At 35.8% G+C, this 21458-nt stretch overlaps 1 protein-coding gene across 1 annotated transcript in view; it reads right to left on the reverse strand.

The window, feature by feature from the left end:
* The window catches only part of nero (deoxyhypusine hydroxylase nero), a 29092-nt gene extending 7837 nt beyond the window's left edge, over positions 1-21255 (reverse strand). The window contains exons 1-2 of the mRNA XM_076453627.1: positions 20775-21255; positions 5416-5492 (exon numbers count right to left, since the gene is read on the reverse strand). Coding sequence (XP_076309742.1) covers positions 5416-5492; positions 20775-21057 — 360 coding nt within the window. The 5' untranslated portion in view covers positions 21058-21255. The remainder of the gene's footprint in view (positions 1-5415; positions 5493-20774) is intronic.
* Between the last annotated feature and the right edge of the window lie 203 nt (positions 21256-21458).

Here is a 21458-nt window from a genome sequence, read left to right on the forward strand (position 1 = left end):
GGCATGTTCAAAAATGAAGCCAAGAAAATATACACTCACGAATAAAATTGCAGTTAACAGCTTTGTATAATACTGTTGGTCCTTTGAGATTAACTTCTTAAAGATATTTACTTCAATGTTAAATTTGACTAAAGATGATTCACATTGATTAAAAGTTGCTTGACTGGGTCTGATGTTGTTTCATCCTCAGCAAAAATGTCCATTAATTCTGGATATATGTGCCAGGTGTAAGAAAATGTAAAGCATGCAACAACATGTGTAGTTTAATTCCTCCAGAAGTTAATAATGCACAACAGAGAAAGAACTGCTTGCAGTAGCACTACTTAACACTCCAACTGCTGCAACATTTATCATCCATGTGTAAATTGAAATAGCTTATGAATTTTAATTAGGAATGTATGACTACATACATGAAATACAAGGCTGTGTAAACACAGCTTTGTTACATGTTGTCATTCATGGTAATACCACAAAATGCTTGTGTTACCAGATGCTGAGCATTTTTTTTTGTTGCTAATATTCCATTTCATGCAGTTGAGAAATCTGATAGTGATTTTACAAGCTACTAAATTCTACAAGTAAAAAGAAAAGATCTGAGCTGGAAGTAACTAAAGAAGACAGATTTAATGTTACTGTGCCATGGTACATGACAGAGTGATTTGCCAAATTTGATGAATAGAGCATAAATGCACAAAATATTTAGCACTTGTGTGATTAGGAACCAAGTGCAGTATGGTGTGAATGTGGCTCCTGACCTGTGATGCAGTTAAAGGGTCTCAAGATCTCCGAGACATAAAATGTTTTACAATTCCCATTATGCAAGAACTGGAGGACACAATTAACATGCAGATACATCATTTTAAAACAGTTATACTTCAACAAAGATGTTTTGACAAGTCTGTGAAGGAAGATCATTTGAACCTAAACACTAAGTATAGCTTTCATAAATGTCAGTTACGGAAGCAGCCACAGCATCTGAAAGCTGAACATGTCAGTAAAGTAACTTTATATGTCACTAATAACAAGCACTAGCTGGACCATATATCAGTAGCAAAAGAGATTACATTACAGGAGGGTGAGGTCACTTTGCAATTACTATGACAGAATCCAACAAGGAGAAGAGGCCACACCACAAGTACTTCTCTGGCTATTCAAGTTGAGTCAGAGAAGGAAATGGTGTTTAGAGTATCAGTCAGTCATCAAGAAATAGATATCTAAACGAAATATTAAATGTATAAGGTAAAACTGCTCTTTTCACTTTCACCAAGTCAAAGGAGAACATGGTGCAGCCTAATGTTTTCATTGATGTTGAAGCTAAAACATTCATAAACATGCAAGTTTTCACTGATAAAAATGCTGTAATTACAGTATTTTGTCCCACAACAAGAACATACATGAAAATCCATTGTTTAATTGTTGGTGAGAAACAATTTATAAGCATTTTTTGTTGTAGTGGTAAAGACGTGTTTAGTCTGAAATAACTGTAATATCCATAGCATAACTATCAAACCTTTTCTAAACTTTGGGGAGCAGCAGTAGGCTAGTCTCAAAAATGTCTTCATAAGTGGAGGGTGAAAAAATTGCTTATGCAGCAAAGTAGGTAATTTTAAACATTGGAAGTACTATTTACCTGCATCTGAATGGTCTATTTATGAAAAAAACTGTAAATATCTTTTTCCTTTCTAACTAGGATATTTGTATAAAAACATCTTTTGATTGACTCAAGTTAGTTTGATCACTAAACCTTAGTGTGCAAACTTAACATTATTTACCACCCAAGACAATGCACAAATATTGATATTCCTTTCAAAAAATTTCTAAGTTTATTATTTTACAAAGGTATAAACATCACATAATATGTAGAAGCTGAATTTTAAAGCATATACCAATCAACATTCACAGCTGCTGCTGAATCAGCTGCGAGATATTTCTACAAATGATTTACACAAACTAGGATTGATCAAAAATCTTTATGCAAGCAATCTGCAACTGATATTGATAAAATGTACCTTTATCCAGATTATCTGGTGCCATTAAAATAAAAAAAACTGTAAAATATGAAACTGAAAAAGTGCTGTATCATCACCAAGAACTTTCCAAATGCACTCAAGATTTCCATACATTATTTTTGTGAAGCAATGTGCAAAATTCCTGTGTTTAAGGGTGTTTTTCCATCAGTTTTCACCCTGCTCAAAATCTATATGGTGGCTCCAATGACTACATGTACTGCTCAAGGACTGTTTTCTGCCCTAAGAAAGCTGAAAAGTTACCAGCATCTCATCATATCAAAGCTCACATAAATCATCTTGCTTGTCTCTATATCCTGAAGAATGATGTGGATAAATTGGATATGACAAAAGTTATTAACAAACTCAGTAGTCACAGTACAGCTTGTCTAAATATGTTTCATTCATCAATAAAAGTTTAATATATATAAATTATTTGTTTATTTAATTTCCTGGTTGGAGTTGGAGCAGCACAACTAGAAGATTTCTATAGAGGCCAGCATGTCTAACATATGTTCAAGGGAAGCCAGCAATCCTTTCCTGTTCTTTTTAAAAGCTGGCATTAGTTCAGCATTGTTTTGATACATAAATGGATTGTTTTGCTATGTTATATAGCAAAAAGTATGGTTTAGCTGTTACATTTCAGCAAATGAAAAAGGTTGTTTTTATTAGCATTGTAGGTGACTATTATGAGTAGTTTCCAACACATAATGCAAGACATATTACTTATGTAAATAAAAAAAAAACATTTCTGACAAATCCTAAATTTAGAAAGTAAAGCAGCAGTTCAATATGACATCTATCAAAAAGTCACAGCATGACTAATCTCACAGTTACTTTAGTGGTTATAAATTAGGTGCATTGCATCTATCCCATATGAATAGTGTTTTAAGATGAAAATGAGGAAGGAAACAAGTGGTTAAAAATTTAAATGGAAGATATGCAAGAACCCTGAGAACTAAACAGATGTTCAACATTCAGAAGGACAACTAGATGAAAAAAATGACTGATTACAAAAGCTTTGAAAGTCTCAAAGAACTAGATAAAAAAGAATGACCAGAAAAAGAATGAAAGGTTTCAGTCAGACAAAGAATGGACTTAGAAATTGTAGAAATAAATAGGCTGCTCAAAAAAAAAAAAAAAGGTGAACAAAGAATGGACTTAGAAATTGTAGAAATAAATAGACTGCTCAAAAAAAACAAAAGGTGAACAAGAAAGTGAGATGAAGGAAAGTCAAATGAAATGAAAGAAAATAGTGTGAAGGTTGAATAGTATCAGAAAACCATCCACTTGTACTTATAAACAACAAAGATGGCCTGTACGTTTTGCAAGGGACTGGATAAAATACATGCATGAAGGTGAAAGCATGGCATGTTGAGGATGGTAAGAGGGGCCACCATGTCAGAGTTGGCCGAAGGAGTACAAGCAAAAAACTCGGCAAAGGGTGTTGTCAAAAAAAACATTCTCTAGAGAATTAACAGAAAAATAGGTGTAAAGAAACAGATTGAAACAATCATGACTAAAAGTATCTACCACTATAGCAGTAGTCTATAACTGGTGATTAAAGAACTAGGAGCTTGATGTTGATGGTGGTATCTAAATAACTCAAAATGGGAAGAAACCAGCTGTATAAAGTAATTCATAAAGAAGACAGCTGAAGTGTCCAGAAAAAAGTTTAGTATAAAATATCAGATGAAGATAATATCCATGAGGTAAAAGCTAAAATATGGACATGTAACCAATCTATCTCGGAAAAAAAGCCCACTTGGAGGCTCAATTCAGCCAGAGGTAATGACCTAAATAACAAATGTGATGGAAAAGGTTTGATATCAGTCTCTAATATCCTTTTTTTTTTGCATAACAAAGATACGTTTTTCATACACTATATGATTTGTAAAAAAAGCACATTTTTAACCCTGAAATTAACTGTTTATAACTTATTATTAACCCTAAAGCTTTACCACATAGAAAAAAAGTAATCATTTTACAAATAGAGTTAGGTTAACTGTAGTTTATATTTTGAAATGATTTAACTTATATAATGAATAAATTTGAAACATCACTGAATGATCTGTTTTATCTATATTGAACAAAACTTTAATGAATAATTGGAACTTATAATACAAATATGATAATTTGTTGAACTAAAACCACTAATATGCCAATCAGTTCATTTTTAGTCAAACCAGATATTAATAATCAGTCATATTATTTGAAATGCAAATGTCTGATCATTCAGTCTATGCTAAAAAGAGTGGTCAACAAACCTATCTTAGTTATTATTCTGAAGTGAATTACAAAATTTAAAAATTCCAAGTTGTTTTTGAACAATAAGTAGACTTCAAAGGAGACATTTAAATGTTTCAGGAGAATTAATGAACAAACAGAAGCAAGCCACTCACAGCAAATTTTTGTAAACTGACTACAAGTGTTTAAAAGTGTTAACTGCAAAGCATGTAACTACTTTAAAATCATTAATACAGTTGTTTGAATATCTGTACAATGCAGTTCACCATCTACTACACATGGAGATGTAGCTATCTTTTGATTCTATTAATATCACTTGAGGAAGCAGTTTCTCTGAGAAAAATGTAATGTGAATGTAGCTAAAGAAGTTAACAGACATCAGCAAGCAAAGGATGCAAGAGTGAGTCCCACATTCCCTGTTGGTATATATCACCAGATGAGCTGTCTGGTTTGTTCAAGTCACACCAAATGATGCATGAATGGGATATCTGAAAAGATAAGAATCCTTCAATGTAGAACACCTTCCCTGGAGATAAAGAGAATAGTTACTGAGAAAAATGTCTCCCCAGATGGGTTCAAAGTAGCAAAATGCTTTGTCATATAATTAGTGACGAACATGAATAGATTAATGAAATTTTCATTGTCCCTATCTGCTATGTAGTGAAACCATGACCAATGGAATGAGCTTGAAGAAATCAGCTCTCCTCTGTTAAACAAGGCAACAGTTGCAGTTACTGTTCATGATAACCCTGATGACGTGAAACATCAAGTCTAGAAATGTAAAGCCATCACTAGCAAATGTAAGCTAAATGACAAATCATTTGTTTTTACAACTACATAAAAGATTACCAGAAAGCCTGATTTACATAAAACTTAATGGCAAGAGAGAGGAGTAATTAATAATAATTTTTTTTATAATTTTGCTTTGTTTTCCTAAAGTACTCTAAGTTACAATTATCTTTGCTTTATGCAATGCTTGTAATTTTCAATTAAATTAATAGGTTCATTTTATCTTTAAATATTATGAACAACATTTGAGAAAGTCAACAAGATCTATGTTAATAGTTTACACAACAAAAGTTCAAAATGTATAATACATAGCATGATTTAAAAAAACAAAAGTCAGATAAGTTACTGAACTAAATACTTATTTTAACCTTACTTCAACAACAGGATCATTGCTGTACTCTTTTAGAGTGTCTAAGACTTCTGGTGAACCTATTGCTCCAAGAGCTTCTCCTGCAAGGTTTTAAAATCAGTATTATAATAAATATCATAACAGCAAATTTGCTTAAAAACATGTACAATAAAGAATATAAAAAGTTAAAATAACTACTTTTATTGCAAGTTTCTTATTCCTTTTTTTTTTCTAGACTGACAAAATTATCAGACCCAAGCACCAGCTTTCATGGAGAAGAATGCAGAACAGTGTAAAAGGAGGTATGTGCTGTTAAAAATACATTTTTGTTATAGGTAAATGTAAACTTCTGAAACCCACTTATCTCCCTTCATACATTAGCTAGAATCCACACTGACCAGATGGAGGGGTCAGCAATGTAAAAATTCACACAAATAGTATCTGCTCAGAAAAACTGGTGTGCAGTTTTGAGATATTATAAAGCACTCAAGTGGGGGTTCAACACCACTTCTGGAAGTGGTATGCTCTTCATCCACAAAAAGTGAGATCTAGATGTAAATAGAAAAGGCTAATTAACTACAGAGAATTTATCTCTCATTATCATGAGATTTGTCCAGACTCCAATTGTACATATGAGGTTTCAAGTATCATTATTGGAATTATAGGGCTGTAGACTCAAAGCTAAGTCTAAGTTCTGCAATATGATACAGGGGTATAATACAAATATGATATAAACCCACTCTGAAAGTCACAGGATGTTTCATGTCATGCTAATAAAATTAAGAAGAGAAGGTAAGTAACACCTAAGTAAATAAACCCTCACGCCAACCTGATGAAGCACAAAATGCAGCAAATTCAACTCATAATTATGGGCTCAGATACAAAACTTGAAAGTTACAGTCACGTAACAGCCACTAGAATTACAAAAGGCAGGCAAGCAATATCCAACAGGACAGGTCTTTCTCCTTAACCTGAAGAAGCTCAGAGCCTGACAAACCCAACTCAGAATTCCAAGAAATAAATATCATAATAGTAGAAAGGGGAAAGTAAAGGAAGCACTTATCCAAAGACAATGAGTAGACTGGAGGTAGGCAATAATGTGATGCAGACAAAACTAAGAGATGATTTTTAGGCATAGTCAACATTCCAGCCTGTAGGATCTCAAAGGGTCTGTTAAAAGTGTGAAACCAGAGAGAGAGAGAGAGAGAGAGAGAGAGAGAGAGAGTCAAGTAATGGATTTGATAAGATATGATATGATACAGCCTGTGAACATGTTCATGCAGGAAGGAATATATGATCCAGACATGCTCATGAATCCATCTATTATGTGCAGAGGATGAAAAGACTTTTATTTTTGGAAGAACATGAGCCCAATGGCAAGAATGAATTACTGAAGAAATCTCAAAATGGAGCTGTGCAAATCAAGTAGTAACTGACTGTTCAAACTCAACATTAAAGTACATTTTGTATCTCTTGCATAAAGCTGAGAAATGTGGCAACTAAAAGCAAGTGGAAGATGGAGAGAGATAGTATAATGATCAAGTGGCTATTTGTTAAAATGAGGGCTGGATAAGAGCCTGAAAGACCAGTTAGGTTTCAGTCAGGAAAAGAATGGGTGAGAGGGGTGATGAACAAGGAAAAATGCACACAAAATAGAAAAAACAGGACAAAAAAAAAGATATGACCCTAAAAAAAAGTAAAAAGGTAGTCAACAAGGTTATCTTATAGCCTGCTATTATAGGAACAATGTTTTAATGTACCACCAGGTAAGGAAGGCTAAAAAGTAAGAAACAATAGGAGGACCCATTGGAACAAAGTGGCAGATGAACTAGTGTCAAAGAAATGCTCCAATTTCATTCAGAGACAAAGAGAATGAAAGATCAATGTGAACTGGATAAAGGAAAGGCTACATGGTATGAAGAATCTGACCAAAATGCAAAGGACTTCACAAATCCCAAATGTGAAGATTAAAGGATTGGCACTCCAGATTGTAGAAGAGTGAATGGAAATGAGGCAGAAGTGCCCTAGAAGTCTGTCAGTAGAGAAAAGGAAACCAAGATAGTGCACACTAAAAAGAGGCTACCAACAGAACCTGATATGGAGTGTCATAAAATCAAAACATGCAAAGTAATGAGAAAAGAAGAGGATACACATACAGAAAGAAACGAGGCCAGTTCTGACCGAGAGCATACATTGCCACAGCCAGCAGATTAGCTATCTGCAACCAAGAGAGAGTAAGTTTGGGACTGAGAGGACTCAGAAAGGCATGGATTACTGGCATGCCAAAGTGGAAAAAGGTCCAATAAAAAAACTTTACGATAAACTAACCACTCTGTTGAAAGAATCCTATCTGGTCAAACAATCTAACACATATTTCAAAACCCTCAGGACAGGAGAAACAGTTTCATGAACCTACTGTGTGTAAACTCAAAGCAGACAGTTCAACATGCAGAAACAAAGGTCTCTGGAGTAAATTTCCACTTTGATAACTGATATGGGAAACACCCGAGTGTTGTCAGAATGGATCATGAAAGATGAGGTAGGAAAAAGGAACACTTCTGATGACAAGCCAAGAATTTCAATAACATTGATATAGAAAATATGCTCCTCCTGAGACCATGGAGTCAAACTGACTAGTCTCACATATGTGAAGCTGTAATAATAATAGTTTACCACTATTCTGCAATAACAAAAAATAGTTTTACAAAATTTGGTGAGCTCATAATTACAATTACAAATCTGTTGTACACAAATCAGATTCTTTAATAAAGATTTCTACTACAGATTTGTCTATGAATTTAGGAAGTCTTTACTGAGTCAGCCTAAGTGAAAGATGATTTTCACAAAAACAAAAATACTTATTTCATATTTCATTTACATAACCTTTACTATCTCCAAAATGAATATTAAGTTTCATGATAAATATTTACATTTTCATATATTTTCTCTGGGATGGGCTGACCAGTGGATGCAGCAATGTTATCCAAGGGCAGACCCAATTCATCCAACTGCACCCGAATATGAAGGCCAAAAGGAGCAATGGCAGATCTTCTGTTCTGAAAAAGTATGGCCCACCAAGAAGGATTGAAAGATTGATTGATTTAGTGTTTTATGGCACAAAGCAGCGAGGCTATCTGCGCCAGACATTCGATAAAAATGTAAAAAAAAATAAAAATAAATAAATAAATGTAGTAATAGACATAAATGGAAATGAAGGTAAAACAAAAAAGTATAAAACCAATGTTCACACCTTGTCTACAATGTTAAGATAGAAGGCAGAGTATAAGAAGTTGTAAGGTATTTACTCTAGCAAAAAGGTAATGATCATAACCCGCCAGGAAGACTAACAGGTAAGTTCAAGAATCACAGTCAGTCACCTGAAGTTGGTCTTTCCAGTCCTGGTTGGTTATGTGTCATAGCAACCAGTATCAAAATGTAAAAGAATAGAAGTTTTAAAAGATACATAGCAAAATTGTAACAATGAGTAGTCAAATGTCTAGTAAAAAAATAAAGTCAAGTAAATGGAGTAACATTTGTAAAAGTAAATGAAGGTAAAAACAAAAAAGCAATTAAAACAGAAAATGGTGTAAAAACCAATGGTGACATCCAGTCTTCAAAGTTGTAAAATATTTACTCTAGCAAAATGGTAATGATTATAACCCGCCAGGAAGACTGGCAGGTAAGTTCAAGAACCACCGCCAATCACCTGAAGTTGGCCTTTCCAGTCCTGGTTCTGGGTTATGTGTCATAGCAGCTATTATCAAAATATAAAAGAATAAAAGTTTTAAAAGACACTCCCAAAATCGTAATAATGAGTAGCCAAATGTCCAGTAAAAAGATAAAAGTCAAGTAAATGGAGTAAAATTTGTAAAAGTAATTGAAGATAAAAGCAAAACGGCAATTAAAACAGAAAATGGCGTAAAAACCAATGTTGACATCCAGTCAACAAAGTTGTAAAGGACTACCTGTAGCAGAATGGTAATGATCATAACCCACCAGGAAGACTAACAGGTAAGAATAAAAACCACCGTCAGTCACCTGAAGTTGGTCTTTCCAGTCCTGGTTCCGGGTTATGAGTCAATATGGCCAGTACTAAAAAGTAAAGTAGTAAAAGCGTGAAATGATATGCAGCAAAAGTATAATAACAACTTGCCAGGACGACTAACGAGTAGTTCAAACGGATAGTTCAAACAGTAGCGTTAGTCACCTGAAGTTGGCCTTTCCAGTCCTGGTGTCGAGTTATTTAATGTTCTGGCCATTGTCCAAAGTTAAATTGAATGAGAGAGATTAAAACTGTAAAAAAGGAACCACAATTAAAAAGGTGTAATGAATAAATATGCAACACTTAAATGAGATTAACAAGATTAATGCCCATTAAAAAATTAAAAACATTATCAAGGTGGACAGTCACCATCACCAATAACTCTGTCCAATGTTACAGACTGACCCTGGGAAAAAATATGTTTAAAATATTGCCATCGTTGAGAATTGTAACAATGGCAAGAAAGTAAAATGTGGCTGATAGTGATTTGAGTGTTACACAAACTACACATTGGTGCATCAGTTCCAGATAAAAGAAAATAATGAGTTAAAAAACTGTGACCAATGTGTAGCCTAGTGAGAACAACTTCCTCCTTCCGAACTTTACGGAAGCTAGATGGCCAAAGTCCAATTTTGGGTTTGATTTGAAAGAGTTTGTTGTCGCGTTGCTCACTCCAAGTGGACTGCCAGCTGGCACGGAGCCGAGCCTTGAAGACAACACCATAGTCCATGTATGGAGTAGGCATAGGAGTGATGGTGCTGAAGCAGACATATTTAGCTGCAATGTCTGCAAGCTCGTTCCCACGAATACCAACATGGCCTGGTATCCAGAAAAACTGGATTGAAGTAGCTGCTAATGAGAAATGGGCCAGTCGGTTTCGAATATCAGCAAGAATAGGATGTGAGCTAACTTGTAGCGATTCCAAGGCAAGTATAGAACTAAGCAAATCAGTATAAATAGTGCAGTTGGAGTACTGCTCAGCTGCAATATGATCCAGGGCAAGAGATATGGCATACAGTTCAGCAGTGAACACAGAAGCTGTAGAAGGGATTCTGCATGCAACTACTGACCCATAGCAAACCATAGCAGAGCTCACTGAATTACCTGATTTGGAACCATCTGCATAAATGGGAACTGAATGATTGTTTGAAAGATATTCATTGAATAAAAGACGGTACTTCCAATCTGGAGTATATGCCTTTTTTAGGTGACTGAAAAAAAGGTCACATTTGGGGGCTGTAATAATCCGTGGTGGGATGGGCCGACCTGTGGAATCTGCAATGTTATCCAAGGACAGACCCAATTCATCCAATTGCGCCCGGATGCGAAGGCCAAACGGAGCAATGACAGATCGTCTGTTCTGAAAAAGTACTGCCCACCAAGGAAGGAAAACACATTTCCAGGTGGAATGATTTGGTAAGGAATGAAGTTTCGAAGTATATTGTAAAGATAGTTGCAAACGGTGAAGGTGTAGAGAAGGTTCATGAGATTCAATGTATATACTTTGAACTGGAGAGGTACGGAAAGCCCCAGTGCAGAGTCAAGTCCTTGGTGATGAATGGGGTCCAGCATCTTTAAGGCCGAGGGTCTGGCAGAGCCATAGACCATTGATCCATAATCGAGTATAGATCTAATAAGAGCACGATATACCTTTAACATTGAACAGCGATCTGCCCCCGAACTGGTAGAAGGGAGAACACAGAGGATGTTCAGTGCTCTTGTGCATTTGACCCGAAGCTGCTTTAAGTGTGGTATAAAGGTCAGTTTACGATCAAAGATAAGCCCCAAGAACTTGGTCTCTGGGACCACTGGCAGCAAAACTTCACCGATATGAAGTTCAGGATCAGGGTGAATAACCCGTCGACGGCAAAAGTGCATGCATACAGTTTTGGAGAAAGCGAAATTAAAGCCGTTCGCCAGAGTCCACATCCGTACACAATTGAGGGCGGTTTGTAGTTGCCGCTCAATATATCTCATGTTTGACAACTAACATGAGATGTGAAAGTCGTCGACATACAGCCCATTCGCAACAGTGAGAGGGAGTTGTTCAGTGATGGCATTTATCTTTATACTGAAGAGTGCAACACTCAAAACAGCCTTGAGGGACTCCAAGTTCCTGTACAAAAGAACGGGAAAATGTTGAACCCACATGAACTTGGAATCTCCTGTCCATTAAAAATTTTTTAATAAACATGGGTAGATGGCCACGTAACCCATATGTATGGAGATCTCGCAAAACGCCATACCTCCATGTTGTGTCGTAAACCTTCTCTATGTCAAAGAATATTGATACAAGATGTTGGCGGTTGAGTAAGGCTTCTCTGATAGATGTTTCAAGACGAATTAGGTGGTCTGTGGTGGAGTGCTGTCGACGGAACCCACACTGGGTGGGCGAGAGGAGGTTGTTTGATTCAAGGAACCAAACAAGACGAGCATTAACCATCCTTTCTAATGTCTTACAGAGACAGCTCGTCAAAGCAATTAGATGGTAGTTTGAAGGAATCTTGGGATCTTTCCCTGGCTTAGAGAAAGGTAAAATAATAGCCTGGAGCCAGGCATCAGGAAAAACATTCTCCTGCCAGATCCAGATGAAAACAATCAGAAGGACATCAAGAGAAGCAGGAGATAGATGGTGCAGCATGTCATAATGAATATCATCAGGTCCAACAGACGTATTGGCAGACCGATGAAGGGCCATTTTTAGATCCACCAGGGTAAAGGGACAATTATAGTCAAAGAAACAGTCAGTTCGAAAGGAAAGAGGTGATCGCTCTGCCCAAGTCCTGATGGCCAGGAAGGTGGAGGAACAAGCAGAAGTGCTAGATACCAGGCAAAAGCTTTCACATAGAGTGTTAGCGATGTTCCGAACATCAGTCACCTCCTGACCATCAGAGAGTAAGATCGAGAAAGGGACAGAATTGTAGTGCCCATTAACATTTCGAATCCTGTCCCATGTGATCTTGGAACTGGTGGTAGAAGATATGCTGGTTGTGAACTTAATCCAAGATTCCTTCTGGCTTTGACGTCATACCCACCTAGCATGTGCACGAGCCCGTTGGAAAGCAACCCGGTTTGAAAGTGTGGGGTATCTACGAAAAGTATCCCAGACCCGCTTTTGAGCCTTCCGTTCTAAGTGGCAAGCAGGATTCCGACACGGACGAGGATATCGTGGAAAACGTGTCGAGGTTTTAGGAATACACTGAGCAGCAGCATGTGTAATACAGTCAGTTACCGCTGCTACACAGTCGTCTATTGATGGCTGGTTTACGATGGCAGGATCAAGTTCTGCAAAAGCAGTGAAAGTGGACCAGTCTGCCTGATCCAGCTTCCACCGGGACACGCGGGTAGGGTGGCATCGACCACGGCCAGTCTCTCTCAAAAGGATCGGCAAATGATCACTGCCTAGTGGATTACTGTCAACCCTCCATGAAAAATGGGAGAATAATGAAGGGGAGCAAACTGAGAGATCAATAGCGGTAAAGGACTGACTAGGTGCATGAAAGTAAGTGGAAAAACCAGTATTGAAAAGAGAAAGATTGTGATCAGAGAGCATCCGCTCTACAGATCGGCCCCTCCCATCAATAATAGCACTTCCCCAGAGGGGACGATGTCCATTAAAATCCCCTAGGATTAGAAATAAAGATGGCAACTGTTCAACGAGAGCATCAAGATCTGATTGATCACATGTCTCTCCAGGGGACAGGTACAGAGAACAAACAGTGATGGTATGACCCAAGGAAACACGGATGGCTACAGCCTCCAAGGGTGTGTTGAGTGACAAAGACAGGGTGGGCATGTGTCGATCAACCAACAGTGCCACCCCTCCATGTACTCGACCATCACACAACCTGTCATTTCTGTACAGAGAAAACTGCCGAATGGAGACAGTAGTTTTGAGAAATGTTTCTTGTAAAGAAAGACAAACAGGATGGTAGGAAGCAATCAGCGTTTTGATATCATCCAGATTAGAACGTAAACCTCGACAGTTCCATTGTATCAAGGTGGCCATTTTTAAAAACGGGTACGTGAAGTGGCTGGAGAACCCTTCGGTTTACGACCACGTCTTTTTTCTTTACTGTCTTTAGTGGGAGGAGGTCTATCAACCTGCATGGATCCTGCTCTGTGTCGGGTGGGCAGGTTTTTGTTATTGGAAGGGCAATCCAGTGACTGAGGACGCGAACGAATAATTGTTTTGTCTCTTGTGGTGGGAGAAAAAGATGTATCAGAAGAAATGCCTGTATTTGAAACTGAAAAACGTGGATCTTGAGGTTTGTTGGAAGGTATGGGAGGAACAGAGATGGGTGTGGAAGTCGATTCATCAACCTTTTAACCACGGAGGTCAAAAGGCTTTTCATTTGTTTTGAAAACGATTCTCTTGGAGGCACAGAGATCTGTCTGCACTCCCACTGTAGTTGTGGAATGAAGTGCAGCAGGATATGTCGAGATGGAGTTGTGGACAGCAATTTCGAGCCTCAGGATAACTAATGTTATGTGTCGTTTTCAAACGCTGCACCTCTTTTCCTCCAACCATTTTGGGCAAAAATGAAAGTAAGAGGGTTGAGAACCATTGCAGTTTACACAATGTGGGTTCATGTCACAGTCATAGGCATCGTGGTCCTTGCCTCCACAACGAGCACGTCAGGGAACCACGACAAGATGTCTTTGAGTGGCGAATCTCTGACATTGGAAACATCAAGAGGGTTTGGTATGTATGGCGAACCCTGCAAATGAGATAACCTGCCTTGATGGTGGCAGGTGCACGTGGTGAAGTAAATGTTAAAACGAGGGTATTTGTTGGCAGTGTAACTCCATCTTTGGGAGTGGAGATGCCTCACTGCAGAAACTCCTTGAGTGGAGAGACCAGCGAGAATCTCTGACTCGAACGTTCTTCAAATCCTTTCAACAATAACTCCTTGTGAAGAAATCAAGGTAGCATGGGGTGTAACCTCAATAGGTATATCCCCAATTGCCTTTGAATTCAAGAGGAGTTCACTGTGTTGGGATGTGGATGTTTCAACCAATATGTCACCAGATCAAAGTTTCTTTACTGACTTTGGAGAGCCAGCAAGTCCCTCTAGTCCCTTTTGAATAAAAAAAGAGGACATTTGCCCTAAAGATTTTTCCGAAAGAGAATGTAATATAAGAAAAAGAGGTACGTGTGTTACTGATGTTGAAGATTGCTGTTCTGAGTATTCAAGACGTGGACGCTTACCCATTGACTGTTTTTTTACAATTTTATTTAAATTTTTTGGAGGATCCATAGGAAAAGGAAAAAATTTCGGTACCCACTGACCCCACCCACTATGGAGCACTACAAAGTCATGCAAGGACAATGCAGCAACGCCAGGGTTTCGTGAGCACTATACCCAAACACCAGCATCAGGCACAATGTCCACAACACCCGTTGAGAACTTCCAACACTGGTACTTGGTTGACTCTAGCCCAAGTGGACCAGCCGACTGACCCAAGGGGGGCCACCCAAAGGCCACCCGTCTACAGGAATTCGAGGCCAAAGTGGTGTGTTAGGGTTGGAACCCTCAACTACCAGGATCCTCTCCTCCCCTTCTCGGGTCACCACGCACGGCAAACACGTGGGTGGATGTTTAGATCCCAGAGAAGGCAACCAGATAGAACAGAACCTTCCCTGGGAGGTCCCCTCACCACGTACAGGAATCCACACCGAGGAGGAAAACACGACCCCAGGTGGGATGCTCTGATAAGGAACTAAGTTTTGAAGCATATAGTAAATACAGTTGCAAATGGCATAGGTGCAAAGAAGGATCATGAGACTCTGTGTAAGAGCTCTGAACTGAGGATGTGCAGTGCTGAAGTCATTGATGATGGCAAAAGTGCATGCAAACAGTTTTAGAGAGGGAGAAGTTTAAGCCATTTGCTGTGGTCTACTTCATTAAATGATTGAGGGCAGTATGTAGCTGCTGCTCAATATACTTCATGTTCAACGACTAACATGAAATGTGAAAGTTGTCGACATAGAGCCTGTTTGCAACAGTAAGAGGGAGTTGTTCAGTGATGGCATTAATCTTTGTACTGAAAGGGTGACACTCACAGCCTTGAGAGACTCCAAGTTCCTGTATAAAAGAACAGGAAAGTGTCGAACTTGGAATCTCCTGTCCATTAAAAATTTAATAAAAATGGGCAAATGACCATGTAACCCATATATATATATATATATATATATAGATCTCGCAAAATGCTATACCTCCATATTGCATCATAAACCTTCTCAATGTCAATAAATATTGATACAAGATATTGTTTGAGAAAGGCTTCTCTGATTGATGTTTTAAGTTGAATCAGGTGGTCCATGATGGAGCGCTGTCATTGGAACCCACACTGGGTGGGCAAGAGGAGGTTGTTTGATTCAAGGCACCAAACAAGACAAGCATTAACCATCCTCTCTAAGGTCTTACAGAGACAGGTCAAAGCAATTGGACGGTAGTTTGAAGGAAACTTAGGATCCTTCTCAGGCTTAGAGAAAGGTAGGATAATAGCCTGGTGCCAGGCATCAGGAAAAACATTCTCCTGCCAGATCAGGTTAAAAACAATCAGAAGAATAGCAACATAAGCAGGAAATAGATGGTGCAGCATTTCATAGTGTGCATCATCAGATCCAACCGACGTACTGCCAGACCGGTGAAGCACAGTTAAGAACTGATGTGGAATGTGCAATGTTAAAAGCTTGTAAATTATGTGTCAGCAAATCTCATATAATGTTTTAACCAATAATCTATTTATTGGTATGAGAAATTTAATGAATATTATCAAAGGTTAGATAAATGTACAGTTACTCACTCAGAAAGAAAAATTTGATTTATTAACATAAAAAAGCTTTTGAAGACTTTTTTGGTAATACAGACTTGAATGTAGATGATTAATTAAATAATTTGTATCAAAGTATTGTACGTGAACTGAATTTCAGTCTCTGAGTCAATCTGTTTTTGTATAGTTCCTTGAGTCGCTGACTTGCGTAATTTACTCAACTGCATACTTTGATATAGAATAAATCTATTTACAACTGACGTTAAAGTCAAACCCAAACACTAGCCTACAATGCCTTATACTACAGTCCAATGACAAGTAAAGTAGTTTTGTCCTACATTGTTCATTTGCATACCCAATTCTGAAATTCCAAAATTTAGCCTCATTAAATTTCTGTGACACATCAAAAGAACAGGAACATACCTAATTTTGAGTCAATTGGTTGGTAAAAAAAAGTGCCTTCAGTGTCATAATACAAGCAAAAAATGATATAAACTTGAACCACATTTCTGAGAATGAAAATAATTTTCCATAAGTTCTTTGTATAAAAGAATTTGTTCTCACTCTTATCATTTTTTTTATTGAAATATTCATACAGTACTTCTTTTCTTTTTTTGGTGTGGTCATAGTGTTCATACAGCTAAGTATGATCATCACAAACCACACAATTTGACTAACTAAAAGTGAGAGGAAAATTAACTCTTTCACAACAGTCTTGGTATAATATACACAAGTTTGTCTACACATTTGCACACATTAAGTATTTGCACTAAAAAGTTTAATACAGCATGTGTATCTTTATAAAATTTGGTAACCTTTAGTAAAGATTACAATTCTTTGTACATAAAAAATCAGATATTTTAATGAAATTTTTTCCTAAAGATTTGTTAAAGAAAATATTGTTTCATTATGTATGTATGTTTCATTACTAGTCAGAATTCAAAGTGATTTCATGTTATGATTAAAAAAAACACCAAAAAACTACTTCATCCCAAAAATCTCAAATATTATTTGTGTAATTTCTAAAACCTCATAACTACATTTTAGTAAAACTTTGTATTTTGTTACTTTATATACCTTAATTATGCGAGGTCTGTCAACTGACCAACCACATAACCATCATAAAAAAATTATGAAATATAAATTATGCTTTTTCTCATGCTAGAATGACTACATTTTATAACACAAAAATTCAAATGTTTAGTCTATGTAGCTTGAGTCTCATAACATTACATATTTTATACCTTTTTTTTATTATATTGACCTTCCAGTTATGCATAGCTAATATTACATAACTTGCACTGACATAGGTTGAGACTTAAAATTTCACATGTGGAAGGTATCAAACAAAATTTTTAAGGTTTTTATATATACAGTTGAATAACCATAAAACAATAAAAATATACTGATACCATAGAATTTCATGTATTTAGGTTTGCAAAATATGAAACTTTGAGCAGACAAAAGACACAACCTACCTTCTTGAAATCTTGGTTCGAAAAAACATGGTAGCTTTTTTACAGATTAAAATCGCTGAGAAAACTACTAGGGGGCATTCTAAGCTAAGGCTGTCAATTGTTTTTCACATCATATATTGAAGTAAGTGGAAAGAGGTGAATGGGGCCACTACATCTGATTCAGTACATAAGCCCTATCTCAGCAAAATAAAAAAAATATCAGGTTCTTATTTTATACCCTAGCTTGTCAATATTGGTAAATCAAATTCCTAATTTCTACAAAGCTATAGACATAGTATTTTTAATTACAAATGTCTAATATTAAACAGTGTTGTATTCAACAAACCACATGAATTATTAAAATCTGTGTTTGGGTATGTTATTTTAATATTTACTTTTAAATTAACTCATATATAATATTAAAGCTTAAACAACTTTAATCAACAACTTGATTCCAAATTTACTGACACAAATTCATAAAAGTTTGAATGCAAGTCAAGAAACACAATGACATGGACTTGGTCCCGTGACCCAACACAAAAGGGTTAAATGCCTTAAGATTTATATACAGAAGAACTTGCAATTTCTATTGGTTATACATATGAAGAGGGTTAATTAGAATTAGAATTGTACCTCAATTTCAAAATTTTCCTTATACAAAACAGAAATCTTGTGTTTATTTTATGCAAACATACATACAGGCTTTGAATTTCATGAGTTTCTCTTATTAAAAATTATAAACTTATTTAACTAAAATTAATGAGGAATATGCATGACATTTCTTTTTGTGGATGTAGCAGTCCTTATTTATTCAAATATTGAAGAATCTTTATGATTATAACAACTCCAAACACATTAGCCTTAAACTAGATCTTTACATGTTACTCTTAAATTTATTGTTTCCACAACATCTCATTCCAAAAGCCAACTACCCTGTTAGAAAAATACAACTTTTAAACTGAAGATGACTCCTACCTGCCAAAGTTTATACTTGTATCTCCCATTCTTACCATTAATTATGAAAACAGATGATGCATCAACACTATCAATTCCTTTTATAATTTTAAACACCTCATCAAACCTCTTACAACTCTTCTTTCTTCATGAGAAAAGTTCAGAACATTTAACCTACACTAGTATTACAACATTTTCCTCTCAAATATGACCTTCCACTTTTCATTCATCACACCATCACCTTGCCTCCAACATGTCAGAGTCTGAGTCAATCTGATGTTGTCAATTCACAGGCATATCTTGAATACAAATACTTTCATACCACATCTGATGTTTTGTGTGAAACTTTTACATTTAATGTAGATACACACAGCACACAGTGGTTTTAGTAATATAGAAAATATTCTTTTTCCAGTATATATGGAGACTGTACAATGTATCATTACCATTCACATTCAATAACAATCACATCTTACTTTTATCGTCTCAACGTTTTCCTTTATGTTTGATTCCAATACCATGATTAAAACTAAAGGGGTGATACTATCACAGACATTAACCAAGAAGTTCTGCTAATCTTCTTGTGGAGATTGCAAATTTGTATATATTAATAAACAAATATATGAAAATACTGAAAACTAAGTAACAGTACACCATTTGGTTCATCAAAGGTCATTCAGTTAAAAAAAAAAAAATCCTAATTTAACATTTCATTTCCATAAAAATCACTAGCAAACTCTAAAATGGATTCAAGCCATTAGCACACAGTGATAATAAATCATCAGACTAGTATCATGGTTTCCAAACTTTTTCATTAACAACACCCTAACCTACTTTAACTTTGATTTGCATGACACCTCTGCTGCCACATGCAATATTTATTGTCAGGTTTGTTAGTGTTCTTAATTATCATTTGTTTTATGGAACTTTCATAACATTCTTAGTGACTTTGGTATACCTGTATTTTAAGATAACAACTGACAAGTCAAATTTTGTTCCTGTCGAAATTAGAGTACCTTTGGAATTAGTGCTTTTTTTTAATTTTCATCTAAAACAATGATGAAGAAATGGTCAATAAATTAATTAAATTTGTTGATGATATTAAGATCTTGAATGTTACTGGCTGTGCAAAGGATGCTGCTGCTTTATATATGGATTTAGATTGTTTAACAAGTTAAGGAAATAAATCGCAAATGACTTTTAACAATAATAAATACAAGGTAATGTATATGAGTAACTAAAATTTAAGTTGTAAGTATAATTTTGATCAAAATGACCTTAACATAATGAAAGCAAAGGATCCTAATATCTTGGCTAATCAGCCTTTTTAAACCATCTAAGCAAAATGTTGTTGTCAGAAGTAAAAAAAAAATAATATTCTAAGTTTTATTCAGATAAATACTGAACCCAAATATGAGTATGGTATAATTTCATATTATAGGTCACAAGATAGGCCTTGTTTGGAATAAGAGTATTCAGTATTTGGCTCCTTATTTGGAAAAGGTCACTGAATTGTTAAAAAAGGTTTGAAAGAGAACACTAGGAGTAGAATGGTATGCAAGTTGAACCACAAATTAATTAAAAATGGCATCCTTGTTTATTAAATATGAAAATTAAGTATTATTATAAAAATGAACTGTTAAAATTAAAATAACAAGAATTGTAGCAATAGGTATTATTTAATTTTCAGTTGTCACTTGTATTTAAAAAGGGAAATAAAGAATAAAAAGTGCAATCACATGCACCCCTTTGAATTTGACTAAACAAAATAGACTAATTCATTCTGCTATGTGCCAATGTTGCATATAATGATATACGCACTAAATAAATTTATGATTAATTACTAATAGTAACAGTTGATAATTAACCTGTCCTCAGTAAACATGTATTCTGTAGTTAATATTTCACAGTAGCCATTTTGAAAATTAAAACTAATTTATCTACACAGTGATCACGTCAATAACCAAAAATTTTAAACTGTCAAAACAGCAACCATTTTGAGACACTCAATCTCTCGTGAATTAGTAACTCACTCTTATTCAAGTTATCTTGTTAATATTATGCTATGCTTATCATGTGCTGTGTACCGGACAATACAGTGCAGATTTAACATTGTATTTTCTCTTATTAACTGTTAATTATTCACATACCTGCTTCATGCCGCACCATAGGTTCTTGACTTTTGTCTTTCAATACTTCAGTCAGAACTGGAACGGCTCTTGGATCTTGCATCTGACCTAAACAGTATGCACACTCGTGCTTAAGCAATGCCGATGGATCATTGAAGCAATTTGCAATACATTCAATGGCAATCTTCCCTCGAAGATTTCTCAAAGTAAAGAGAGCACGAAAGCGTTCTTTTAATGGTCTTTCAGGGTTATTCAGAACATTACCAATAGCACGAATAGCTCTTTCATCTACATGAAGATTCATAATTAATCTACCTGTTTTAACTTTATTATGTATATAAATTTGATTGTATTATTCAGGTTTTGCTAGAAAACTAAAACAAAGAATATAACTACAAAATCTTACACTTGTAGCACACTAGTCAAAGTAACATACCCATTCGCTACTGTTACACCTAACTAACATTTACGCCTTTTATATAGCATTGGTAATAAAAGTTAGAAAAATTGAAAAAGAAAATATGATAACTAAATCGTTATTTTTTAAAAGAAATAATTCGAAAACAAGAAAAACCAAAATATCTCATAAACGTTCGCCTGTCCTACACGAAAAATGTCTCCCGCTAGTACTGCGGTAAGTCTACGGATTTACAACGCTAAAAATCAGGGTTCGATTTCCCCTCAGTGGACACAGCAGATAACTCG

The sequence above is a fragment of the Tachypleus tridentatus genome, chromosome 1 (genome assembly GCF_004210375.1).
Source record: "Tachypleus tridentatus isolate NWPU-2018 chromosome 1, ASM421037v1, whole genome shotgun sequence".
NCBI lineage: Eukaryota > Metazoa > Arthropoda > Merostomata > Xiphosura > Limulidae > Tachypleus > Tachypleus tridentatus.